At 52.1% G+C, this 22,334-nt stretch overlaps 2 protein-coding genes across 2 annotated transcripts in view; both read right to left on the minus strand.

The window, feature by feature from the left end:
- LOC122376704 (calcitonin gene-related peptide type 1 receptor-like) overlaps nucleotides 1-22,039 on the minus strand; it is a 102,726-nt gene extending 80,687 nt beyond the window's left edge. The window contains exon 1 of the mRNA XM_043356622.1: nucleotides 22,026-22,039. The gene's annotated coding sequence lies outside the window, so the exon portion shown is untranslated. The remainder of the gene's footprint in view (nucleotides 1-22,025) is intronic.
- On the minus strand, nucleotides 708-4,391 carry LOC122375894. Its single transcript, XM_043355470.1, has one exon. It carries the CDS (start codon nucleotides 4,389-4,391, stop codon nucleotides 708-710), a length of 3,684 nt encoding a protein of 1,227 aa, XP_043211405.1.
- Nucleotides 22,040-22,334: the final 295 nt, after the last annotated feature.

Genomic DNA, 22,334 nt, shown 5'->3' on the forward strand with positions numbered 1-22,334 from the left:
TCGAAACTTTGGTAAACGCATGATAAATAATCGAAACCAGTACGCTTGTACTTTGTAACAGAATTATAGCGCGAAAAAATTATTAACACATGGTGAAGCCAAATCGCGACGAACGATACAACGGAAATGACTAGAGAAAAATAGAAACGTACTCTTTCCAGGTACCTCGAGTGACAACAGTGTGCTGTCTCCACAGTCACTCCTTCCAGTCGCTCAATGCGCAACAAAGAAACAAACAAATAGCCGCCCAGCTCAATTAGCACTCATTCAATGGCTGGCGAACCTGCAAATGAGGAGAAACCAAAGTCAGATACAACTGCTACGCAGTTACATGGCTCCCCAAATTTGTGGATCACAAATTTCCTGCAATCCTCTCATCCACGAAATCAAAAACAATCTTCTGTAGCAGCATCACCTGGTGGTAACACAAGAAAGATACACCATCTGACGTGGTCGGCGGTTGCCACCGCGGGGCAACGGCACTCAGCAACGCGGACGATTCACACGGAAACGTACGAACGGATGTACCCTGCTACCTCGGATACACCATTCATCACCGAGTCGAAACCGCAGACTTATAACGCCTCGATCGCGAACGGCGCGCACTCGTCCAAACGTGACCTCCGGGATATCGAATCGCGCGCGCGCGCGTCACTGAGCGTCGGTAGCGTTCACTTTCACACCTGCGCGTCTCTCACGCGCATCGATCACTGGGCCTCGTGGCTCCCCGTCTGGGAATCTTCCCGGTCGTGCAGCAGGAGAATCAGGCGATTCACCGGCCGGTCGTAGTCACTGGAACCGATTCGCACGCACACTTTGCGGATCAGTCCATCGGCGCTCGGGTACACACACACGATGCGGCCGAGCGGCCACCGTGAGCGCGGCTCGTCGTCGTCGACGACGGCCACGACGTCTCCGGGCTGCAGGTTACGGCGACGTTGCGCCCACTTGTGGCGTTCCTGCAGGGTCGGCAGGAACTCACGCCTCCATCGTCGCCAGAACTGGTCCGCCAGAAACTGGACACGCCTCCAGCGCTGACGCACGTACAGGTCGGTCTGGGAGAAGCTACCGGGATAAGGCACGGCTACTCTACTCTTTAGTGTTAGTATCTGGTTCGGGCTCAGGGGGAGGAGAGTATCGTCCGGCGCTCCGCTGAAGTACGAGATCGGACGGCTGTTGACGATCGCTTCACACTCTGTCAGCAACGTCCGGAACAGCTCGTCGTCCAGTGTGTGGCCATGAGCCATGATCAGCGGAGTCAGCGCCGACCTCACGCTCCTGATCATACGCTCCCAAGCCCCTCCCATGGAACTTGCCATCGGAACGTTGAACCGGAACTCGAACCAGTCGCAGTCCTTCTTGAGCAGCTCTCCTCTGATCTTGACATGATCCTCCTCCTTCAGCGCCCCCTCTAGCATGTTCTTTCCTCCCACGAAATTCGTCCCATTGTCACAGAACAGCTTGCGAATGGGTCCTCTCCGACAAGCAAACCGCCTGACAGCGTTCAGGAAAGAGTCGGCAGAGAGTGAGTTGACCGATTCTAGATGGATGGAGCGGGACGCCAGACAGCTGAAGAGTATTCCCCAGCGCTTGACCTCACTTCTTTTCTCTTTCACGTAGAAAGGCCCGAAACAGTCGACTGCACAGTGGCTGAAGGGTTCGGCTGGCTCCGTTCTCTCCGGTGGCAGGTCGGCCATCTTCTGTGTCAGCGGACTTCCGCGGAGTCTCTTGCACTTGACGCAGTCGAAGATGTAACTGCTCACTGCGGAACGGCCACCAATCACCCAATACCCAGAGGCGCGGAGCTCGTTCAGCGTCGAGCCGCGACCGCCATGACACGTCCTTTCGTGACACTCTCGCACGATGAGTTCCGTCACGTGGCTCTTCCTCGGAAGTATCACTGGATGGACCTCTTCCTTCGGCAGAGTGCTGTTCTTCATTCGTCCTCCGACGCAGATTAGCCCGTCAGCTCGGAGGAAGGGATCCAGCTTGTACAGCGGGCTACTGCGCTTCACAGTCCGACACCTTCTGTCACTCTTTCTTCTGCGTTTCTTGGTTCCCTCTCCCAGGTCTGCATGTTCTTCGTCATCTCTGTTCTCTTGCTGCGTCCTCAGCACTGTGAGCTCTTCTTCGAAGGCGCTCTTCTGGACTGACTTCAAAATCACTTGCTCAGCTTGAAGCAGCTCATCCACTGTCATTCTCTCCACTGGGGTGTAGACTCTTGCGCCGGCCACACTTCTGTTCGAGCTTGCTTTACTTGCCAGGATGGCCGTGTAGCGTCGACACGAAGCCACAGCTTTCTTCGCCCTGTGCCAGCTCGAAAAGTAGCTCAGGCGCTTCGCGAGTGTGTTGTCTTCATTTCCCTGTAGTCGGTCGCGTCCTCGCACGGGTCCTGCCGGTGATCGCTCATCGTGCTGATCGTCTAATTCGGCAACGTCTTGTCGATCTTCTTCTGTGTCGCCGCCCTGGTCTCTCTGTCGCCCGTCGGTTGGAAGCTTCTTCTCGTCTTCTGGTGGCTTCGAGATGGCGGCTTGGAAGGAAGCTCGCTTCACTTCAGGGTCGTCGCTCTGTACGTTGAACTCTTCTTCCATGGCTGGGAGTTCAATGCTCGCTGTTAGTAGGGATGGGCCATGCCACCACAGACTGCTGGTCAGCAGCTCGCTGGCGCTTGCTCCCCGGGACGCAAGATCCGCTGGGTTACTCTTCGAATCGATGTAGCGCCACTGTGACGGTTCCGAGAGCTGCCTGATGTCTTCGACCCTGTTGGCGACGAAGACGTGGAACCTCTTCGTCTCGTTCCGTATGTAGCCGAGCACGGCACGGCTGTCAGTCCAGTAGTACTCCTGGTAGTCGCCAATCGCCAGCTCGTTCCTGAGGAAAGAGCTCACCTTCGCCGACATCAGGGCGCCCACCAGCTCCAGTCGCGGGATCGTCACGGCTCTGACAGGCGTGACTCTGGCCTTTGACATTATCAACATGCTGGTGATCTTGTCGTTCTTGTGGATGGTCCTGAGGTACGAGCACTGCCCACATCCATCGTAGCTCGCGTCCGAGAAGTGGTGGACCTCATATCTCTCAACTTCACCGAGTTCCGTCGTGACGTAGCAGCGTGGGATCTTCAGTGTGGACAGGAGCTCTATGTCTTCTTTCCAGAGACGCCATTCTCGCTCCATGTCCTCCGGAATCAAGTCGTCCCAGCTGTACTTGTCCACGCACAACCGTTTCAGGATGTTCTTGGCCGCAAGAATGCACGGAGAGATGAGCCCGAGAGGATCGTAGATCGTACTCACGGATGACAATATGCCCCTTCTGGTTGCCGGCTTGCAGGGCAGGGTCACGTCGATGCAGAGCGTGTCGTCCTCCATGTCCCAGTTCAGTCCCAGGACGCGTTCACGCGGGAGAGGCAGCTCCTCGTCCAGCGCAGCTTGACAGCTCTTGGACAAGCTGTACACAGGTAGTGCCTTCAAGACGTCCCTGTCGTTCGAGGTAAACTTGTGGAGTTTGAAACCCCCCTTCAGGCAGAGACCAGCCGCGTCTTGTATCAGTTGCACCGCCTCTTCCGTAGTCTTCGTTGAAGCCACTCCATCGTCGATGTAGAAGTTCCGCTCCACAAAGGACGCGGCCTCGGGCGAGAACTCCTCTCCGTACGTGGCGGCCGTCTTCTTCAGAGCAAACAAAGCGACCGCTGGAGAACTGGTGGCTCCGAAGAGGTGAGTGCACATGCGGTACTCTCGAGGCTGTTCGTTGAGGTCTCCGTTGTCCCACCAGAGAAACCGGAGAAGGTCACGATGCTCTGGGTTGACGCGCACTTGGTGGAACATGCCCTCGATGTCGCCACTGAATGCCACGGGGGCCTCTCTGAACCGCACCAAGATGCCAGTGAGGTCGTTGTTGACGTCTGGGCCCTGGAGGAGGTGGCTATTCAGGCAGTCGTTCTTGCACATCGCGCTGCAGTCAAACACAACTCTCAACTTGCCCTTCTTCTCGTGGTAGACTCCGTGATGTGGCACATAGTTGATCATGCCCGTTTTCATCTGTCCGTCGTCCGGAACCGGCTCAGCGTATCCCTTCAAGAGAAGATCGCTCATGAAAGCTGTGTACTCGTCGCGCAGCTTCTCGTCTCGAAGGAGCCTCCTCTTGAGCTGAGACAGTCTGGCGACCGCGAGATCCCTGTTGTCTGGCATTGTCTTCTCGTCCTTCATCGGAAGAGGCGCTTCGTAGTGGCCTCCTTCCACTTGGTGCATGCCGCTGGTCATCATCTTGATGAACTGCTGATCTTCTTGCGACACTGTCTTCTCTTGTCTCTGGTCGAAGAAGCCGCTGTCGAAGACCTGTTGGACCTGCCGTAGGCTGACATCCTTCACTCGAGTCCGGTATGCGAAGTGGCACATCTTCTTTCCCTGACCTGTGCCGACGTAGAAGCATCCCGTCGGCTCACCCTCGCTGACACATCCCACGATGCCCCATCCGAGAAGCGTACGCACGGCCCACGGATAGTCCTCTTCGCCGGGAATAACTTCTCTGGGCTTGATGATGCGCGGACAGTTGACTCCCAGAAGGAGTCCTATCTCTGCGTCTGCGTGGTATTCATCTTCTCATCTTCTCTGCCATGCATCTTCTCTGCCACCTGGCGAAGGTGCGGCCACTTGAGGCACGTTTCCCGTCGGGGTATCAGCTCTCGGTCTGCTGGGATCTCGTGACGTGAGTAGAGCGTAGGGAGGTTCACTGCCGGTCCTCCTTCCGAGCTCTCCACAACCAGTCCGGACGCCGACGAGCACCTGACGATTTTGCGTCCGTTCAATGTGCTTAGCTGAAGCTCCACTTCTGTACTCTCTGGCTGGAGGACGTCGCAGAGGGCCTCCGTCACGAAACTTGCGTCCGATTGCGGGTCCAGCAGAGCGTAAGTGATGATGGGCTGCTCCGGTTGATTTTCGTGATACAGCTTCACGGGAACTATCATAGTGTGGCAATTGGACACTCCGACATCCCCGGTGCTCTGAGCGGTAGATCGCAGCGAAGATGCCTTCACCTGTGTGTCGCCGCCATGCTGCTTGCCGCTACTTGTCTTGTCGTGACTGCCTGCGCTCGCTGTCGTCTTCATGAGCTTGTCATCGTGCAGCAGCGTTGGGTGCGACATCTGGCACTTGTCGCACTTATCTCTTCTTCGACAGTCACGCCAAATGTGTCCTGGCTTCAGGCACCCTCTGCATAGCCTCTTCTTCATGACCTCTTCTTTGCGCTCGTCAAGGCGCAAGGCCATGAACTTCTTGCATGTGTGCACGTCGTGAGGTTCGGTACAGATGACGCACGGGCGGCGTACTGCTCGTGCGGTCGTGACTTGCTGGGTGGCCCGTTGCTCCTCGCTTTGGTGCCCACACGCTTCACACTTCTCGTGACTTGATGTGAACGCATGCGCCTTGCCACGGATGTTCCTTGCAGGTGGGCTCTCTTCAGACTGCGCGCCGCTGCTCACCGGACCACAGGCGATACGCCCCTCCGTAGAGACGAGCTGAACGAAGTCAGCGAAGCTTGGGTAGTGCGGCGTCGGTCCGTAGACGCTGGAGTCGACGAGGCGCTTCCACCTGTCCGCGATATAGACAGGGAGCTTCTTCAGTACCATCTGGATCGTGTGCGGATCATCCAGCGCTCTCATACCTGGGATGGCCGAAGACGCCATGTGACAGTGCTCCAAGAAGTCTGCCAATCGTTGGAGTCCTTTACTGTCCCCGGACTTCACTGCCGACCACTCCCTCAGGCGCTTCAGGTAGCTGCTGGCGATGAGGAAGTCGTTCCCATATCGAGCGACGAGCTTCTCCTTGGCCTTCACGTAGGCGTCACTTGTCCTCAGGTGCAGGAATCCGGCGATGGCGCTGTGAGCATCTCCTTCCGTATATCTGCTGAGGAAGTGCAGGCGCTCCACTGGACTTAACGTTCGGTGCTCGACGTACGTCTCGAAAGCCTTCAACCAGAGCGGGAACTTGTCGATGCTCCCCGAGAACACGCCTGGTTCGATGAGCGGGAGGTGGCTCTGCTTGTTCTGGTCCTTCAGGACGCTCACCAAGCTGGAGAGAACGTCGGCCGCAGTCGAAGGGCTCGGATCGTTGGATGTCTCAGACTCCTTGCACGCCTTTGCTTGCTCGGGCACAGCTATCTTGCTTGAGGCTTCTTGTTTTTCAAGCTTGCTCTTCGGTACGGGAAGCTCTGATGCACGCATCGCGTCTTCTTCTTCTTTGCTCCTCTGGATGGGAATCCCGGGTGCGCACATTCCTTCCTCCTCTTCAAACTTCAGTAGAGCCCCTTGCTTCGCCTTCAGGATCTCACGCTCAGTATCCAGCTCCAGTTCCTGCATCTTCCACTGCAGCTCTTGTTTCTGACGCTCCATTTGCAGTCGCTTCTTTGCGGCAGCTGCTCTGGCTTCTAGCTCCGCTCTTCTCTGGGCGTCTTCAAGTCGCAGAAGGCTGATCTTCGATCGGACAGAACACCTTGATGATGCGACTGATGGCTGAACTTCTTGTGTCTTGTGAGTAGGCTCCAGTTTCTTTTCCATCTCGGCCTTCATTGTGTTGAGTTCAGGCATCACATCTTGGTGTCTTGACAGGTGTTGCTGCAAATCAACTTCAGAGAGAAGACCTTGCAGCTCACTGGAAGTCTGGACCAGATCGATATATGTTCTCTTCCACTGGATGTATGCTTCTTTGAGCGTCTCATTCTCCTCTTCACCTGTCACTTCCAGCCTCTTGATGATATCGACACCCTTCTTCAACTCCTTCAGATCCTTCTGGTACTTCTTTTGCTTGATGTCGATCTGGAACTGTCTCCCTTCTTCAGTCAGCGTTACTTGTCTTCCACGTTGTGAGGTGAGACCTGGAAGTCCACGCGCTTCACTGATGCTGTCTCCCTCCATGTTCGGTTCCTTGTTGGTTGACTCGTTAATGGGGGACAGCTACAGCTCTAACTACTGAGGTAATTGAGGAAAAAAATAATAATGAGAAGCATAATTCTGACTCTGCGGGTCGTGGTTAGTTTGTTAGTAGCATGGTCACTGACGGAAGGAAGAGTTTTTACTGATGCGGCCTCCGCCACCACCGTCAATCAAACTCAAATTACTGGATGCATTGGGATAGAGCACATGTATTGGGATCCAGTAATGTGGGGTAATGACAGAGAACCTTGGGTTGGTAACACCACAGTCACCGTAAAAACCTGTCAATCACACACATGAGAAAATGGGTTAAAATAATGCTCTCTCAGCAATAAAGCGCACACATTCACACTCACATACACACTTCGCGTTAAATGTGACACATGAAAATGTGGCGAACGTTCAGTCGAAACTTTGGTAAACGCATGATAAATAATCGAAACCAGTACGCTTGTACTTTGTAACAGAATTATAGCGCGAAAAAATTATTAACACATGGTGAAGCCAAATCGCGACGAACGATACAACGGAAATGACTAGAGAAAAATAGAAACGTACTCTTTCCAGGTACCTCGAGTGACAACAGTGTGCTGTCTCCACAGTCACTCCTTCCAGTCGCTCAATGCGCAACAAAGAAACAAACAAATAGCCGCCCAGCTCAATTAGCACTCATTCAATGGCTGGCGAACCTGCAAATGAGGAGAAACCAAAGTCAGATACAACTGCTACGCAGTTACAAGTGCATTGGTATGCCCCCTTAGAATTTGTGACGTCAGCGGAGATCTAACGATTTTTAGATCTTTTACTAAAACGTTTGGTAGCACGCGGTGGTATATGCTGCTTTGCGCGCAACAAATGCCGCACTTTCAAATAAAGTCGCTAGGAACAGCGGAGATCCCAAAAAGTAAACAAAAGTAAAAGTCTAATATCTTGAAAACCGGTGAATATTTTTCGATGAAATTTGGTAGATATTCGTTTTCGCTCTTTCTGAACCGAGCGACATCACTTTCGTGCCAATTCATCAACTTTTTTGAAGGTGGGAGGGTCCCTTTAAAGATTGCAAACGTCAGCAATGTAGCATAAGCTACATTTGCTCATACCACACATGAGTTCATATACATACATACATACATTACTAAGGTCTAGACAGTTTAATCTTGCCAGGCCTCGTGAGAGCTATTTTCGTCATCTGAAGTTATCTAATTGCTGTTAGCAGGCGCAAAACACGAAATGTGCGATTCGCCCTTAATTTCTCGCCGGATGCTAGTGTTGCTAGGCAACCGTTAATTGGCGTGAACACTGATGTGGTGTTGCTGCAGTAAATATAACTCAGGCGTGTCCCGGGTGCCGCATGTGCATCACCCAAAACCAATCGGTGAAATCAGTCCACCAAATTATTATCAAATTTAATATCAAATTTGCATCACCTCAGCGAGCTATAGGTATGCTAGACATCTTTCCTAAAGTAAAGAAGTCTGCACTTCACGTCTGCATAACACATCGGCATTTAGTAATGCACTCCGGGCTCCTACTTGTTAAAGTACTGTATATTGCAGATACCAAGCGCGATAATTGGGACCACCAGACTCATTTTCGGGTCCTATCAGCCGTTTTACTGGCGTTCAGGGGCTATTGAGTTCTAAAACCGCCTCTCGATTCTTTCTCTGGCCACCTCATTTCGGTGTGAAAGGTCGCTAAGCCGGGATATTGGTCCCCCGAGTTTGTGTGAGCGCGTCACTTACCATCGACCGCTGATCTGGCACCACCGCCGGCGGCGGTAACCGGAGTGTCGGCGATCGACAGACAGACAGGCACACACACAGACATACGGGGCACAGACGCGGCGCTGCACTGCAACAGGTCGCCTTAGACCTACAGGCGCAGAACCTAGCACAGACAGACATATAGAAAGAAGATAGACAGAAGACAGAAAAACAAACACAGACAGACAGACAGACAGACAGACAGACAGACAGACAGACAGACAGACAGACAGACAGACAGACAGACAGACAGACAGACAGACAGACAGACAGACAGACAGACAGACAGGCAGACAGACAGACAGACAGACAGACAGACAGACGGACAGACGGACAGACAGACAGACAGACAGACAGACAGACAGACAGACAGACAGACAGACAGACAGACAGGCAGACAGACAGACAGACAGACAGACAGACAGACAGACATAAAGACAGACAGACAGACAGACACGAAGAGACGAGGCGCGGCAACAGGTCGCCTCAGACCTACCGGCGCCGAGTCGAGCCGGACGCGGGCAATGGAAAAAGCTTACATGATAAGTGTGATATATTTTGCTCATTTCTAACATACAATCTGAATGGGTGGCAGACGGTATTTGTATCCTATCATAACTCAAATTAATCACATTACATCAGTATGATGTTGCCGAGAATATGATAGTGGCGAAAATGAAATTAAAAAAAAATAAAAAGAACATTATTCCGAGCATTGCATCGCAAATAGCTCAAAATACCGATTATCTTGACCGTAGGATAAAGTCAGAGAAACTTCTGACTATCTCTCTCTCTCTCTCTCTCTCTCTCTCTCTCTCTCTCTCTCTCTCTCTCTCTCTCTCTCTCTCTCTCTCTCTCTCTCTCTCTCTCTCTCTCTCTCTCTCTCTCTCTCTCTCTCTCTCTCTCTCTCTCTCTCTCTCTCTCTCTCTCTCTCTCTCTCTCTCTCTCTCTCTCTCTCTCTCCTCTCTCTCTCTCTCTCTCTCTCTCTCTCTCTCCTCTCTCTCTCTCTCTCTCTCTCTCTCTCTCTCTCTCTCTCTCTCTCTCTCTCTCTCTCTCTCTCTCTCTCTCTCTCTCTCTCTCTCTCTCTCTCTCTCTCTCTCTCTCTCTCTCTCTCTCTCTCTCTCTCTCTCTCTCTCTCTCTCTCTCTCTCTCTCTCTCTCTCTCTCTCTCTCTCTCTCTCTCTCTCTCTCTCTCTCTCTCTCTCTCTCTCTCTCTCTCTCTCTCTCTCTCTCTCTCTCTCCTCTCTCTCTCTCTCTCTCTCTCTCTCTCTCTCTCTCTCTCTCTCTCTCTCTCTCTCTCTCTCTCTCTCTCTCTCTCTCTCTCTCTCTCTCTCTCTCTCTCTCTCTCTCTCTCTCTCTCTCTCTCTCTCTCTCTCTCTCTCTCTCTCTCTCTCTCTCTCTCTCTCTCTCTCTCTCTCTCTCTCTCTCTCTCTCTCTCTCTCTCTCTCTCTCTCTCTCTCTCTCTCTCTCTCTCTCTCTCTCTCTCTCTCTCTCTCTCTCTCTCTCGTATAATGAAGCACATCGCACGTGACGAAGAGCTCAATCTCATGGCACTGGCGGGTCGGATAAACCACATCACTATTCCAAAGAGCCTTGATAACGTAACAGACACAAAGACCATCCCACTTTTAGGCCGCAATTATTTCTTTATAAGATCAGACTCCATCGTCCCCTCGGACCTTGCTGGCCAGATTCGGCCGTCGGCATTAGTTCGTAAATCGGAGGTCGAAAATCCGCCTGAGAATATTACTAGCCTGGTGAATCCAAACAGCGACTGGGAGCGGTTAGATTGAGCGGCAGTTGGCGCTGGAAATGGAACAATGCAATGCTCAGGCTCCATGCATTATTAGATGGTGCGCTGCGGCGCTCTGGGCTGGTATGCCGTTGGGAGGGGAGACAGAGGAGATACTTAGAAGAGGTGAGAACTGGGGAACGTGCCGCAACGAAAACAGACAGTAAGAAGATATCAGACATGCTAGTGTGTTGCTTATTTCGTGTTGTTTATTTCAAAACACCCTTGTAGGAACATAGGAAGTGGACATTTTAATGTTACCAATTAGTTATGCGACATGGGCATATGCCACACTGATTGGTCGAGTGCCTGTCACGGAACGGCACGTCACAGTGGTGACGTCACCATTCGAGCCCTGGCATTATTCGGTCGGCCCACACCGGTGAGTTATGTCATTATGATGAGGCACTGCACGCGGCAGACTGCAGTCGGTGCGACCTGATTGGGAGCGTCGTGTCGCTATAAAAGAAAAACCAAGGAAACAATTTTTGTAGGGGACAGTCCTTACGTCAGCAGCCTTTCCTGGCCATCATCCAATGTTCTGTGTCACCTCGTCTTTCTGTTGCTGCCCTTCCCTTCGACTGCCTTTGTTGCATGGCAGTATCAATCCCTTTACCCACCCCTATCCATTTAATTTCCCCCTTTTTTTGCAACTCAGTCTTGACCCTGCCCCCGATGTCCCCATCCTCCATTTGCCGGGGATGAAACAATCCTCGCGAATGGCCAATCATACTCGTCATCAGGCGGCTGGCGAGCCGACTATGTGCTGTCCTCGGATTACATGCATCACCCGCCCGGCAGCGGGCGGAGCAGGTTAACTATTCAGCAGTCTGGTCCAACAGTCACTGGGGACGCCTCCCCGGCAAATGGTCGGACCGACACGCTGGCAACACGCCGCACCGCGCCGGCGAAACCAGTTTCAGCTCCATCCGCGCAAAACCAAAACAGTTCATTACAGCTGGACTCACGCACCGAGGCTCGACCAGTCGAGTTTCCCAGGTGATATCGGACAACACATCGCGGTATTTAAATATGCTTTGGGCCACCATAACAAGGACTGTATAAGAAATATCAGAAACAAATAACAGCAGCGTTATGTTGCAGGGACAGTCTGGGATGTGTCTTATTTCGAAGTCAATCAGCATTAAATAGGAAGAGGTAAACAGAAATGAGCATTGAGCAGTACCTATTGAAGTTGATTTCTTTGTTAGGTGCATTGACAGAATCTGTATAAGCTAGCTTCTGGAAAATGAGCATAAATAGCCTGCAGACCTTTGTTCTCGCAATCACTCTTCTAGTTAATCCTGTTGTTTTTATATTTCCAGACGTGTTTGAGACAATGCCGTAATCTGACATTTTCGTTGCCCAGTTTAACGTCAACATTATTCTGAATGTCCGTCACAGAACGGTGCGCAATATCGTCAATATGTGTTCAGCGTCAAACAAATAATCCGCACATTCAACCTTTTGCGCTCTGACAAGGCGGTCAACATCAGCCAATTTTTCTGTGCGCAATAGCCCATTTCACGACCGAGCATTGGACAACTATTTGATTCATTTGATCCGTTTGGTGACTGAGGAATTTTGTAGTTGTTTATTGGTAGAGTTTCCACTTTTCGAATGAAATGTCAATTGCTTTGCTTCTTTGCTTTAAAACACAATCAAATAGATGTCTTAAGTTCCGGACAATGGACCGGTGGATATCACGCGGTGGACCAGCAAATGAGGACCTAAGATCCGGTGGATGTGCAAGTGCATTGTACACTTATGGACCAGTGGAGGTCATGCAATGAATCAGCTGAAGTTATATTCAGAAGGCCCGTGTAGATTGCGTACTGAAGTGACCAAAGTGACACGCTGAAAATTTGAAACATCTGCACCATTGCAAATAGAGAACGTAAAACAAATAGCATAAATGCTGTTGTAGCTTGAGTAGGGAATAACAACCACTGACGGAATCTCACACTGCACGGTTAAAAATAGACACTAACGGAAACAATAAAAACCTGTGCATGTGGAAATGGCACAGTAACTTTGTGTTTCCAGACGTATTTTTACCAACATCTAAGCCTCGAGTTGTAAAATAGCACGACATAAAATAGCTCATCGCAGAACATTATCCTTGCAAAACGGTTTCCAGCTTTTTCGTTTTATCCCTAAGAGAAGCCCGCCAGTTGGATAACCGCCTTATCGACCAAACCACGGGCCACACGTCGCATCGCCCCACCCAGCCACGACAATTTTACCTTCACCGCTAGAAACGCCACTGGATAAAATGCTTGGAGTTGCTCCAACGAACATCTTAGTCCCATCACTGTCTCCAACTTAGCCCTCGCCTGGCGGGAGGGGGATACAGCCTCCCTAAGTTTTTTTTTTCGCGAATAGCGTAAAAGGTGGTGTCGCGTAGCGCCGCAAAATTTGGCACAACGTCTGGGAATGAGCCTTTTGCGATATATCCTGAAAATTTCAGGTGCCAGTCATTTCAGGACCTGGACTATGACTATGAAAAGTACGACCAGTGTTGGTACTCACACCTTTCCTTTGAATTAGACGGATAAACAGGCGCCATGCCTATAAATTCGCCCAAGCAAATGATATGCTAGATGAACAATGCATGCACAACTGTCTAATCATTGCCAATTGCCGCGTCGGCACACCGGCATCTCCTCACCTTCTCCCCACACGGCCTTGACTCCCCAACTCACACCATCACACTACTGCATATGGTGACCGGTCACACGGTGGATCTGAATGCCTACGTTTTCATGCCAAAGTCTGAAAGAACTAACGATTATCATCAGCGTAGAAATGTTGAAATTTAGCATTTTAAAGCTTTTAACTTAAAACTTTATAAGTGTGTTTTAACGCACTTGTCCTTATTAATTGAGAAAAGAGCGCACTTTTGATCGTATTACCTTATACGAAGTAACGCAATCGAAGTGTAATTCCGGTCCACTGTGCGTTTTCAGGCGCGCTCGATAAAACACCCAGGCCTGGAGAAAGTTGGAAGGGCGATTTTCTGATCCTCCTTACCACAAAATGACCCTAAGCGAAAAAATGCCCGCGGGGCGCTGCCAACGCGTGCCAGCGGCCCTGCTAGTAAGGGCGAAAATCAATGCATGTGTATGCGGAGCACACCCTTAGCGCTACGATGGCTCCTTGGAGACACCTGGAGAAACCTCTGCCGGCAGAAGGGTCAGGTCCCTCGCAGACGGCGCGGCACGGCGGGAGCTTAGCGGGTGGCCTAGCCGGAAAGAGGATAAAAATAGCCGACTGGCCCGACCCAGCGAGGGGTGACCGAAGGGTGACCAGGAGTGAATGAGGGAACATACACGCGGTACCGAGCATCCGATAACAGCACCGGACGATTAGAAAGTTATGAGTCAATGCTGTATTTTAGGCGTAAGGAAGCATCCATGTAGACGGGCGGACTGTCTCCAGCTCTTCCAAGTATTGCTAATATCTTGCTCCAACGAGCGTTGGCACGTTGGAAGTTTTATCGACCACTGGCTAGAAATCCACATTTTCGGCGGCCGCTCTGCAGTCGGGCCGTGTTAATCCAGCTAGGCCGCGGCAGCGGGGCAGCGGGGCAGCGGGGCAGCGGGGCTGACACCGCTCGGGTCGGACCTCGGGTGCCGCCGTCCGCTGCCGGGTGCGACACAACAATTACGCCGATATAGCCACGGAAAGGAGCGCGGCCGCAGAGCCGGGGGCTTCGGCACCGCGTCGGCCGGGCCAAGAGACCAGATCCAATCATTGCCGGTCTCTCGGAGAGCCACTGAAGCCCAATCGGTCGCAGCCGCACGGCCGCCGCGAAACGGCCGAGAACACTAACCGCCGGATGAGAAATAAATGAAATCAGCTGCGGGAGCAAGGCCAGATCAAACGAACTCGGTCTCATGCCGCGATACAATGAAGCGGCAAATGGTGATATATAAGCAAATTTAGCAACAATTGAAATGGACGGGAGCCGGCTGGTGTAATCGTCCGCAATCTATCTTAACGCCACGCCCAATTGAGTGGAGGGCGAGTGCTCCGACCAAAGGAATGACATGTCATTGTCTGTGCCTCTAATATTCAGGACTTCCTATCTTCGAGAAAGCACCGTATGTTCTCAGTTCAAAGGCTTCTTTTCATTAACCCACACATCGGTTGGGTTTCTCAACCAACAGGAAAGGCAAGCAATCCGGGTTTCTGGAAGCCCAGTGTGCGAGAACTTGAATAATTGAGGAACCCATCCACGGTGCAGCCATTTGGCGTGTCATTTCGATCACCAAAAAGCTAGGTCAGCCTTTGTGAAATTTAGAAGCAGATAAGCTTTTAAAACTCGAGAAATTAGATCGCATGTTGTGTTGCTGCAAGCATGTTTACTAAAACTCCCACAAAACTTGGTGTGTTAAGCTGAAGTTTTAAATACATTAACTATCTGTAATCATATTTGGTCAGCCAACTTCAAGCATTGTATGTCTCTTTATCAGTTCATTACCTACCAGAAAATCCAGATTCAATAAATCAATAATCTAAAAGTTAAATATCACTCCTGTTTAAGCTCGATGAACATCATGCACAGTCAATACTAACCAAAGACCAGCCGATTTAGAAGGAAATAAAGAGCCGATAAAGTAGCCAATATCCATTAATTCAGCTCGAAATTTACGTGATGTTTCTGTTGTACACAGGCTATTTCAAAGTACCCTATTACGGAAACCATCAATTTCCGATCTATTGCAGCGCGTTTGGCCGGGCCAGTGCCGTCGGTGGCCTTCTGGGAGGTATCACCCAGCCGCGGCTCGCCCCGGGCCGGACGATATAGCGTGTCGATGACTGGGGCGGGGCGGAGAGGAGAGGGGCAGCGTCGCGGGGCGACGGCTCCTGGCCGGCCTCCCAGCACCGTCATTGTTTACAAAACGGCGACTGAGCTCGCCTGAATGGCTGCAGGCGCCGCCGCCGACGGCGGTGTCCGACGGATGGCAAAGACAGCGTCCCTGCAGCGACAGGAGACGGGCTGAGAGACAACGTTCCAGCGACAGGAGACGGGCTGAGAGACACCGTCCCAGCGACAGGAGACGGACTGAGAGACAACGTACCAGCGACAGGAGACTGGCTGAGAGACAACGTCCCAGCGACAGGAGACGGGCTGAGAGACAACGTCCCAGCGACAGAAGACGGGCTGAGAGACAACGTCCCAGCGGCAGGGGACGGGCTGAGAGACAACGTCCCAGCGACAGGAGACTGACTGAGAGACAACGTCCCAGCGGCAGGAGACGGGCTGAGAGACAACGGCCCAGCGACAGGGGAATTGGGCTGAGCGACAGCGTGGCTGGGGAGACTCAGACGGTTTTACTTACTGGGCTGGTGACATGCTTCAGATTGTCTACAAAGGACGACGTGAAAAAAGGACACACGGTATCTCTACAATAGTACGCATTGACGGATATTGCCAGCTATATTACCAATGTTTTTTTCCATAGCATATTAGCGTAATAAAGGATAACATCTCACTATATTACCATGCTTAACAGACGCTCATCTCCATAGATTAATCTCTGGATGATGTCTTATCTCGCCTCGGCCGAAGCCCGGTCCCCTCCCCCTGGACCCGGGTCGTCAACCGCGCCACGACTCGGGTCTCCTCCCACCCCTCTGCCCCTCCCTCCCTCCTCGTGCTGGCCATCCTCCGCTCCCTCTATTCGAGCCCCAAATCAAGCTAATAGGTGGGCCCTATTACTGATTAGGGTGTCTCATACCGTACGCTCCCCAGATCTGCTGTCCAGTATTGGCTGTTAATGGCCGTCTGCACCCAAATCGCGTTATCGTTCATATCATGATCGATAACAAGACGCCAAACTCGCCAACGGAGCAGAATGTACGCGGTTATATAGGTATCCTGATTGTTGGCAATGAACACGACGTTCGGCATGAACAGTGTTTTGTTCGCAGTTCCATAGCCTGCCGTGTCCGTCTGTCTGCTGTTTGCACTTCCCATCGGCCCGCCGACGCGGCGATTAGTGTTATGAGTTACGCCAGGTCCCCCTTTTCTAGCGTCCGCACACACTGACGAACACTTCCCTTCCCCATGTCGCCGAACCCCCCTCTCTCCCCACTCTCTCTCTCTCTTTCCTCTCCCTCCCCCTCTCTCTCCTCTCTCCCTCACTTTCCTCCCCGTCCGACGTCCGACTACGGGACGGACGGGCCCGTCCCACGGTCCCTCTCTTGTTTGTCGGTTTTCTGGGGGTGTAGCTTTATTACCGCAACGGCCGTCCAGAACCAATAGCACCACCGTGGCCATAGACCACCCTCATATCCACTTTCGCGTTTGACGAACGCTAGACGGCGATATTTGAAATTGACATGTTTGCCTGGCACCGCCATTGCGTCCTTTTTATTGACACCATCCGAAGCCGTGCTGCTGGCGATATGCATGGACCAGCGGACGTCATGCTGCTGGTGGCCTGGTGCCTGGTGCAAAACAGGGTCGCCAGGTGTCCTTAGGGTGTGTTATTCCCCGGCGACGGCAAAGTCCAAGTCGGCGCGGAGCCAAGCGTCTAAAGTCGACGCGGAGCCGCCAAGCGTCTATGTGCGCCTGTTCGACGATGGCCGCGCTGAGCGGCCGCAGTTTTATGCACACAGCATTGGTTAATGGTTTGCCCATCTCCTTATTCGCTACCGCTTATAATTGCCATTGTTCCATAAATTTCTAATGGGTCAACATGGTTCAGGCATGTGGAAGTGCCTCACCGATACGGTTCAGGCGTACCGGGCGCATAAATGAGCCCACATGGTTCACACATTTGTGGCTTGGTGCTGCGTCGATGTGGTTCACGCATACCTGACGAACAGCGAGTTTTTAATGATCAGCATGGTTCAGGCATGTTGAATTGCCTCTCCGATACGGTTCAGGCGTAACTGGCGCATAAATGAGCCCACATGGTTCACACATTTGTGGCTTGGTGCTGCTTCGATATGGTTCACGCATATTTGACGAACAGCGAGTTTTTAATGGATCAACATGGTTCAGGCATGTTGAATTGCCTCCCCGATACGGTTCAGGCGTAACTGGCGCATAAATGAGCCCACATGGTGCACGCATGTGTGGCTTGGTGCTGCGTCGATACGTTGATACGGTTCAGACATACCTGGCGAACAGCGAGGTTTACTGTGTCAACATGCTTCAGGCATGTTAAATTGCCGCACCAATACGTGTCAGAATACCGGACGCGTAGATGAGCCCAGATGGTTCAGGCATGTGTGGCTTGGAGCCGCGTCGATATGGTTCATGCATACTTTACGAACAGCTAATTTAACGGTCAACATGGTTCATGCATGTTGAATCGCCTGACCGATACGGGTCAGAGAACCGGGCGCGTAATCCAGCCGCCCACATGATTCAGGCATTTTTGGCTGAGGGCCGCGTAGATATGATTCAGGCATCACGACGAACAACGCATTTAACTGTCAACATGATTCGTGCATGTTGAATTGCCGCACCGCTACTGGTCAGGCGTACCGGGCGCCTAAATGAGCCCACATGTTTCAGGCATGTGTGGCTGGGGGCTGCGTCGATATGGTTCATGCATACCTGACGCACAACGGATTTAACTGTGTCAACATGATTCATGCATGTTGAATCGCCACACCAATGCGTGTTAGAATACCCGGCGCATAAATGGGCCCGCATGATTCAGGCATGTTTGGTTGGGAGCTGCGTCGATATGGTTTAGACGTACCTGACGCACGACGGATTTAACTGTCGGCATGATTCATGCATGTTGAATCGCCTCATCGATACGGGTCAAAGAAACGGCGTATGTGAGCCCACATGATTCAAGCGTGTGTGGCTGGGAGCCACGTAGATATGGTTCAGGCATGCCTGACGAACAACGAATTTAGCTGTGTCAACATGATCATGCATGCTGAATTTCCGTACCGATACGGATCAGAGAACCGGTGTAGGGAAGCCCACATGACTCGGGCGTGTGTGGCTGGGAGCCACGTAGATATAGTTCAGGCATACTTGACGAACAACGAATTTAGCTGTGTCAACATGATTCATGCATGTTGCATTGCCGCGCCGATACGTGTCAGAATACCGGGCACATAGATGAGCCCACATGATTCAGGCATGTGTGGCTGGGAGCCGCGTCGATGTGGCCTCACGCCGATATGTTTCAGGCATACCGGTTGCATGAATGAGCCCACGTAATTCAAGCGCGTGTGTCTTATAGCCGCGTCGGTACGGTTCAGGCATACCTGACGAATAGCGAATTCTAACTGGGTGAACATGATTCATGCATATTTGGCCAATCGATTCTTCACGCCGATAAGGTTCAGGCATATCGGGGTACGGTTCAGGCATACCTGACGAGTAGCAAATTTAACTGGGTCAAACTGGGTCATGCATGTTTGATAGATCAATTTCTCACGCCGATATGGGTCAGGCAGACTGCCGGCGCACAAATGAGCTCACGTGATTCGGGCGTGTGTGGCTTGTAAGCCGTGTCGGTACGGTTCAGTCATATCCGACGAACAGTGATTGAACTGGGTCAACATGGTTCATGCGTGATCAATCGCTTCCTCACGCCGATATGGGTCAGGCCTTCCGGGCGCTTAAATGGACGCTGCGTCCATTGTCCTCCCTGACTGCGTGAGGGGTTATCCTGTGCAAATAGCTCCCGACCGACTGCTGGAGTCGTGGGTCTCTCCCCAGTGTTATCGGACAAAAGGTCAACCACTTGGCCCCACAGAGGTGACCCCTGCGTCCCTCCCGCGCCTTCCCCTCCCCCTCGTGAGCTGGCGGTGGTTTTACACGCCGCGACGCCCGGCGGCGGTGTCACGACGTGACGTAACGGCCCTATTACTCCTGACGGCCGAGTGTTGGCCGCCCGACCGGTGGGCGCGCACAGCGGAATGGGTGGGGGAGCCCCGTCCGCGGGAGTACAGCTGGCACTCCCCGGCGGCCATCACAGCGACAATGCTTTGATGTGTGCATTTGTCCTGGTGACGTCACCCGGCACCCAACGAATAGCGTCATTGGCTCCATCTAAGTCAGGTGAGGCGCCGCGTCGATACGGTTTAGGCATACCTGACGAACAGCGAATTTAACTGACAACATGATTCATGCATGTTGAATCGCCGCATCGGTACGGTTCAGGCGTACCGGGCGCATAGATGAGTGGGCAGTAATCGCCACGCCATGTGTGGATCGCCCATGATCGTAAATACATACATACATACCCACATGGTTCAGGCATGTGTGACTTGGCACTGCGTCGATATGGTTCAGGCATATCTGACGAACAGCGACTTTTACTCTGTCAACATGAATCAGGCATGTTGCATTGCCGCACCGATACGGTGCAGGCGTACCCGGCGCATAAATGAGCCCACATGGTTCAGGCATGTGTGGCTTGGAGCTGCGTCGATATGGTTCAGGCATACCCGACGAACAGCGAGTTTTACTGTGTCAACATGATTCATGCATGTGGAATTGCCGCACCGATACGGTGCCGGCGTACCCGGCGCATAGATGAGCCCACATGGTTCAGGCATGTGTGGCTTGGCGCTGCGTCGATATTGTTCAGGCATATCTGACGAACAGCGAGTTTTACTGTCTCAACATGATTCATGCATGTTGCATTGCCGCACCGATACGGTGCAGGCGTACCCGGCGCATAGATGAGCCCACATGGTTCAGGCATGTGTGGCTTGGCGCTGCATCGATATGGTTCAGGCATATCTGACGAACAGCGAGTTTTACAGTGTCAACATGATTCATGCATGTTGAATTGCCGCACCGATACGGTGCAGGCGTACCCGGCGCATAAATGAGCCCACATGGTTCAGGCATGTGTGGCTTGGCGCTGCTTCGATACGGTTCAGGCATATCTGACGAACAGCGAGTTTTACTGTGTCAACATGATTCATGCATGTTGCATTGCCGCACCGATACGGTGCAGTCGTACCCGGCGCATGAATGAGCCCACATGGTTCAGGCATGTGTGGCTTGGCGCTGCGTCGATATGGTTCAGGCATATCTGACGAACAGCGAGTTTTAATGTGTCAACATGATTCATGCATGTTGCATTGCCGCACCGATACGGTGCAGGCGTACCCGGTGCATAATGAGCCCACATGGTTCAGGCATGTGTGGCTTGGCGCTGCATCGGTATGGTTCAGGTATATTTGACGAACAGCGAGTTTTACAGTGTCAACATGATTCATGCATGTTGAATTGCCGCACCGATACGGTGCAGGCGTACCCGGCGCATAAATGAGCCCACATGGTTCAGGCATGTGTGGCTTGAAGCTGCGTCGATATGGTTCAGGCATATCTGACGAACAGCGAGTTTTACTGTGCCAACATGATTCATGCATGTTGCATTGCCGCACCAATACGGTGCAGTCGTACCCGATGCATAAATGAACCCACATGGTTCAGGCATGTGTGACTTGGCGCTGCGTCGATACTGTTCAGGCATATCTGACGAACAGCGACTTTTACTCTGTCAACATGATTCATGCATGTTGCATTGCCGCACCGATACGGTGCAGGCGTAACCGGCGCATAAATGAGCCCACATGGTTCAGGCATGTGTGGCTTGGCGCTGCGTCGATATGGTTCAGGCATATCTGACGAACAGCGAGTTTTACTGTGTCAACATGATTCATGCATGTTGCATTGCCGCACCGATACGGTGCAGTCGTACCCGACGCATAAATGAACCCACATGGTTCAGGCATGTGTGACTTGGCGCTGCGTCGATACGGTTCAGGCATATCTGACGAACAGCGACTTTTACTCTGTCAACATGAATCAGGCATGTTGCATTGCCGCACCGATACGGTGCAGGCGGAACCGGCGCATAAATGAGCCCACATGGTTCAGGCATGTGTGGCTTGGCGCTGCGTCGATATGGTTCAGGCATACCTGACGAACAGCGAGATTTACTGTGTCAACATGATTCATGCATGTTGAATTGCCGCACCGATACGGTGCAGTCGTACCCGGCGCATAAATGAGCCCACATGGTTCAGGCATGTGTGGCTTGAAGCTGCGTCGATATGGTTCAGGCATATCTGACGAACAGCGAGTTTTACTCTGTCAACATGAATCAGGCATGTTGCATTGCCGCACCGATACGGTGCAAGCGTACCCGGCGCATAAATGAGCCCACATAGTTCAGGCATGTGTGGCTTGGCGCTGCGTCGATATGGTTCAGGCATATCTGACGTACAGCGAGTTTTACTGCGATTTGGGTCAGACCGGTCGCCGAATGAGCCCGTGTACCTGACGAACAGTGAATTTAACTGGGTCTACATGGTTCATGCATGTTGATTGTTGCTGCTCTGCACCGGTATGGGTCAGGCATACCAGGCGCATTAATGGGCCCACACGATTCAGCCATGTGTATAAGCAGCGTCGGTACGGTTCTGTCGTACCTGACGAACAGCAAATTTAACTGGGTCAACATGGTTCAGACATGTTGGTTCTCCGCTCTGTGTTACTGTGGTCTGTGACATAGACGACGAGCCGGTATATACATTCATACCCAGATGGAGCGGGTGGTATTGTATCAGTTGTTCACTATCAATGACTCTGGACACACACATCTGCCATGTGGTCTCTGCACAACGGTCTATCCCACTGGTATTGATTCGTTCACAGCATCAGCATAATCCATTCGCTTGACTTTTCGGCGAGTCAGCCATGCAGGCAGCAGGCTCCTTATATGACTAGTATCGCTAGCACGCTAGCCTGACTTACCGGCCATGTCCGTCTCCCTTGGTCCCCCTCTGCTGAGCACCAGGTACTCTGTCGCTCCACAAACCTGTCTCCCGGCCTTGTCTACTTTTCCTGC

The sequence above is a fragment of the Amphibalanus amphitrite genome, unplaced genomic scaffold (assembly GCF_019059575.1).
Source record: "Amphibalanus amphitrite isolate SeventyFive unplaced genomic scaffold, NRLGWU_Aamphi_draft 000042F_arrow, whole genome shotgun sequence".
NCBI classification, from domain to species: Eukaryota; Metazoa; Arthropoda; class Thecostraca; order Balanomorpha; family Balanidae; genus Amphibalanus; species Amphibalanus amphitrite.

What these genes read in the sequence shown, in the direction of transcription:
- LOC122375894 (XM_043355470.1), bottom strand. Translation starts at nt 4,391, where the DNA reads ATGTGCCACTTCGCATACCGGACTCGAGTGAAGGATGTCAGCCTACGG.